We start from the raw sequence: 5,613 nt of genomic DNA on the forward strand, positions 1-5,613 counted from the left end.
TATACTAATATCTCTTATATTAATTTAGGCAAAATTTCGTTTATTTCTTGCATTTCTTCTTTTCCTTTGTTTCCTGTAACTCGCAGTTTAAGCAGAGGACCGAGCTCGCTGATATACAATGACGCGGATTAAATGGAAAACAGAAATGGAAATATCGCAAACTACCGATTCCGGTCAACCGTACTAAACAGGAAGCACTCAAGTATTGCCGATCTTTGATGGAGCGTGATCGCTTATGCACAACGATAATAGTACAAGCGATAATAATGTAAATAATAACGGATACAAGATACCGTTTGTACGTAAGTGATACCGTCGTACATTTTATTATCTGCCATCTAGATGAACGTCGATTTTCTTGTTCGCGCACTGTGTCGACATACAATATTTTTTCGTAAAGATCCACGAACTATGTTGTTCTCGCAGAAAGGGTAGTAGATAGTATTTTAAACATAGATAAATATAGATAATGACCGAGTATATATCTGTTTGTACGACATAATAAGCGAAAAACCAATGGAAAAAACCAGTTTTTGCTGAAATATTTGCAAATTTGACTGGAGAAAAAAAATAATTATGTTGGACTGTTAAAATAATTATATTTGATGCTTAAGCTGATTGCTAGAATGTTAAAGTTTTTTGTACCATTATTAATTATTATTATATTTGCTACATAATTATTTTGATCGTCCAAACATAATTATTTTCAAATTTATAAGGTACCGACCTTGTAACTTTTTCCCGGCGAAAACGTGAAAAGTGAAAAACTTCATTAACTTTAATAACATGAACTTTTACTTTTCACATTGTATTTTTGCCCCAAGGAAAAAGCTACATGTTCTGTACTCTGCATGGAAACGATGGTTTTGCTGAAGTATCGAAAAATTTTGTTGAAGCAAAATAATTGAAACGCTCAAATTAATTATTAGAATGTCAGAACTTGTTGAACTTTTGAAACTAATTAATTTGAAGGTCCAACAAAATTATTTTCGGATCTGTATTTACCTAAATTTTTTTATTTTTCAGCAGAACTCTTTCCGTGTGCATTTATTTTTAAGTATTTTAGCAAAATCATTCTTTCCATGCAATATAATTGACCGCGATTGACGGAAATGAGAAGAGTAATTATTTTGATGGTCCAACAAAATTATTTTCGACTCTAAAATTTTTGATGATAATTTAGCAAAATCGTTCTTTCTATGTATATCTAGTCATTTTGAGATACTTGAGCAAAATCATTTTCTTCATGCTAATTGATCACGATTGTACAGGGTGTTCCAATATTATCCGTCTTTTTATTTAACGGTGTGAAACAGTATCTTATAAAACCCGCCACATAGATTATTGTTACCAGGCTGGTAGTTCGTATAAATATAAACAATCATGCTAAGTTTCATGGCGATCGGTTCAGTTGATTATAAACATTCAGCAAAGAAAACTGTTGAGTTCTGCAAAACATTGTTTTCGAAAATTTGTGACAAAAAGGATTGGCTTTCCAATTCATCAGAGCTTAATCCAATGGATTATTCTGTGTGATCTATTATGGAGAGCTTGTGCAATTAACCACAAGTCTGTTAATGCATTACAAAAATCGTTAAGTAAGACATAGAACAACATTATTATTATGAGGAATTTACGGCCATCGTTGACAATTTCCCTAAGCGATTGCGGGCATGCATCAAAGCAAAGGGTGGTTACATCGAATAAAGTATGCAATTAATTTGAACGTCATATTAGTACAAATATTTTCTATAAATTCTGTTTCCATGTAGCAATTATTAATAAAGTTATGATTATTTACAGAAAATGGATAATATTGAAACACCCTGTACGTTACGCAATCGAAAAAGAGATCTTCACGAGTAGAGTACTAGAAAGAGAAAAAGAAGAAGCGTTAGATCATTAGTGACACATTGCATATCAATGATCTATTATTATAATCGGCAATGGAAATATTCTTCATTTTCCCTGCAATCATTCGATCAACAACCGGCTCGTACTATCGATGTTAATAGCGTGTAATAATAAAAATATATACGCGTTATTTGTTTTTCTCTTCTTAAATTAAACATTTGCACAACTTGGCTCGGCTCAGCGAATCCAATAACAAAGTCACTCGCAGCGGAAACCGCCGGGATTGCTTCAGTCGGCGGCGGCAGACAACGTGGCGACGACGGGGATTATCCCGATCAGCATCAACGAGACTCAACATCATTCTCGTTCTCGATAACGTCTCATCCGTGAAAACTTTTGGCAGCACGTCGTGCCGATGAAATTTGCAGCGTTTCGCGTGCCATTCCGAGTTCCTTGCGTCTGTTAAAGCGGCACGAATTCTTCGAGCGCGCGGTAACAATCGCATTTCGTTCGCCGCTAAACACGATAGTCATCGACGAAAATCGCACGAGGAAATACCCGCCGCGCCGAGTTCGTCGATGTCTCGGAAAGTTCTCGATGACTTCACGACTCCACGATAAATTCCTTCAAGCCGTTCATCGTCGTGAACTACGTGCCGTTCGCGTTCAGCCCGGAAAAATGTCTTTTCCCATCGAGTCCATTCTTGCACTCGAGTTTTGTGAAGTTTTGCACTGAAAAAAGTGCCAAGGATGAGATCACGTGTGTACCTGTATAAACGACATACACACACACACACACACACACACACACACACACTCGCGCGCAAAATTCTCAGTAAAACTGTTGCAAACGGTGTAAATCAAACAAACCGGTTTTGCTGAAATATCTAAATATTTAAATAATGATACTCAATTGAGTTGTTAGAATGTCAAGATTTATCATAATGTTCGATCGCCGTAGATAATTATTTTGATTGTTCAACGTAATTATTTTCAAATCTGTGTGTATCTAATTAAAGCTTTTGATCCTTCAGCAAAACCATTCTTTCCATTGCCGAGAAAATTGTAAGCTTGATGAATAATAAATAAGTTTGAATTCGTGTTAGAGTGGTAACTCTAACATTTCAAAAGTGTATGTACAAAAATGGCGAAATAATTTTATTCGACTCAAAATAATTATATAAGACGCTCAAGCTAGTTTCTAGAATGTCAAAATGTTGCTTTCATAATGCTCGAGTTTCCTCCATGATTATTGTTATAATCCAACAAAATCATTTTCAGATAGTACTCCAATAAAACTTCTTTCCGTTCAGCAATAATAATAATAGTATCGACTGCCAACAATTAAGCCTGAATAACAGATAAGTTTAAATTCGTGCCGAGTAATAACTCTATAACATTTTACAAGTGTATGAAGATTGCAAAATAACTTTTTTCTGCTCAGTCACGCGAATAATACCTTCGAGTTCACATTAAGCTGTTTTTTTTTCTTTGCTTGACAATCATAATTAATTAAGAGATATATTCTTCCGCTTGCGATTTATTGAAAATTCTTTGAAAATTTTGAAATGTTTCCAGATGTGCTTCCTTTACAAAAATTTAATTTTCAATGCTAAATTAACCAGTATTGATTGGATTTTTGTAGAAGAAAATAGAAATTAGCGATCTATATCGTCAGTTGTGCAGTCCCTCCAGTTTGGCCTTTTTCCCACGACACACTCCCGACAATCGCTCGGGCGATTCGCGTGCCGGGATTCCTTCGCGCTCGCGGTCGCTTTACTCACTTGGATGATAATTGATACCGAGCACGTGCTTACCAGTAATCGTCACGCGCTCGAGCCAAGATGGATCGCCCCGTCGTCGACCACTTGGATGACCACGCAAAATAGCCATATAATAGCGCGTACATAATAGCGTGGATTTTATCGCATTGAGACGCACGCGATAAAATCCCAAGCGAAATTCTTTAAGAAATCCCGCTTTGAAGATTTCGCGCCTCATTATAATGAATTAATTAATCGCTCTCATTATACCTCGACCTTTGTTAGAGATAGCTGGTACCTAACAATCATCCGACTGATTCTCAATCTACATAGCAATTTGTTCACGAAAATTGACTTCACATAGTTACGTTGGAGTCTTTAATCGTTTAGTGAATCACGAGACAAGACACGCCGACTATAATTTATATGGCTTACTATAGACAAGCGTTTAGATGCCTTGTGGCTTATTACGACCACTTATTTCGCTCAGCTTCTTTTCTCGCACTGTCGTTTGCGTAATCGTGACGGAAGCGCGGCGAGAGAGCCAAGATAAAATACGTATATTTTTTTTTTCATCGCGCCACGTCCACGGTGGCAATTAATCTCGAAATGTTTGCCGATTGTATCGAGGCCACGTCTCGAAGCTGAGACGATCGAACGAGATAAAAGGGGATTTTTTGTCAAGTCGAAATCAGTTTGGAGGTTTTCGTAGCGGGCAAAATTCTCCGTGAGCGATGCGAAAGTAGATCGCGATTGTTCAGCCGGGAGTCGTTGAAGGGTTCAACGCGTACGACGACGGTGGGCGTCGACCTTGAATCAGCTGTTTATTCTCAATGCCGACGAGTATATTAATACACCGCGTGTCCTGCAGTGAAAGACGTTGTACTCCCGGGTCGCGTGGCAACGTTTTGTGGAACCTTTCGAGTGCGTTATCGTGTAACGTACCTCCGCGAAAGTCGCCCTCCGTATCCGAAAACACCTGTTGATTGAAGCGGGAATAATTTCGATTGTTTTTCGTGTTAAGAAAGTGGGAAACTTTTATACAAGAGTTGCTCGCGCATTGGTGTTATAGTTGGAAGTAGTAACAAGAAGAAGAAGGACGTAATATTTTCGATCGTACGAGAGGAAATGATTGCGTGATCATTTGGTTATATATGTTTATTGTTATATAATAAAATTGATGAAAAGTCAAACAAACGAGTAATTAATTAGGTTAAAGATTAAAACTAGTTTATTGAAACGTCAAGAAGGGATTAAGTCTATTAAATAAGGAATTAGAGAAAAAGGGATTAAATTTAATTACTCATTAATATACAATGCATGGAACGTTCCGATTATACTGAGTCTACTTCAGCCAAATTATAATGTAAAATAAATTAAGAGTTTTGGAAACAAATTGATTTTTATTATATATTATATAGCGTTTACTATCTGGAATTTTTAGGGAATTTTGTTTTACTCTTAAAAATATTAGATACTTTATTTATTCTTGAAACTGATAGATATAACCTCATGAATTTCTGTTTTTTATACTGAAAAAAATGTTATTATCAACAGCATTATTTTAATTTTAAAACAATCTTGTTGATTCAAAAACGGTTTAATAAATAAATAAAATTTTATTAAAACAGGAGATGTATTTGTTTTATTAATAGCGTAACTGTGAATTAACAAAATTATTTTCAATCAAAATAATGTTTTCTGTTGACATAACATCTTTTTTTTTCAATATATTGATTTACAATGTATAGTTTGTGTTATATTTGTCTTGTTTATTTAAAAGTTGCGTTGTTATCTTATCTCATCTAGAATTTTGAACAAAAGTACTTAAAAATTTCGGAAATTTTTAGCAAAGTTTTCCACAACATTTCAGATAAATATTTCGTTATACAAAATACTTAAAATATAAAATAATATAACATATTATATACATTCGAAAAGAGATTTATATTATAATTTGATGTTTTTCTATTTTCTATGTTATTTATATTTATATT

The 5,613-nt window shown here is 34.9% G+C and overlaps 1 protein-coding gene across 3 annotated transcripts in view; it reads left to right on the top strand.

Annotated features, from left to right (window-relative positions):
- Positions 1 to 5,613, top strand: part of LOC108750001 (serine-rich adhesin for platelets) — a 77,847-nt gene that overhangs the window by 6,692 nt on the left and 65,542 nt on the right. Inside the window, exon 1 of one of the 3 annotated variants that reach the window (XM_018489147.1) lies at positions 197 to 302. The exons of the other annotated variants lie outside the window; for them this stretch is intronic. Within the exon in view, the coding sequence (XP_018344649.1) occupies positions 236 to 302 (67 nt within the window). The 5' untranslated portion in view covers positions 197 to 235. Of the gene's footprint in view, positions 1 to 196; positions 303 to 5,613 lie in introns of those variants that run through there. 3 annotated transcript variants of the gene reach the window in all.

Source organism: Trachymyrmex septentrionalis, unplaced genomic scaffold, assembly GCF_001594115.1.
Source record: "Trachymyrmex septentrionalis isolate Tsep2-gDNA-1 unplaced genomic scaffold, Tsep1.0 scaffold32, whole genome shotgun sequence".
In the NCBI taxonomy this organism is placed as follows: domain Eukaryota; kingdom Metazoa; phylum Arthropoda; class Insecta; order Hymenoptera; family Formicidae; genus Trachymyrmex; species Trachymyrmex septentrionalis.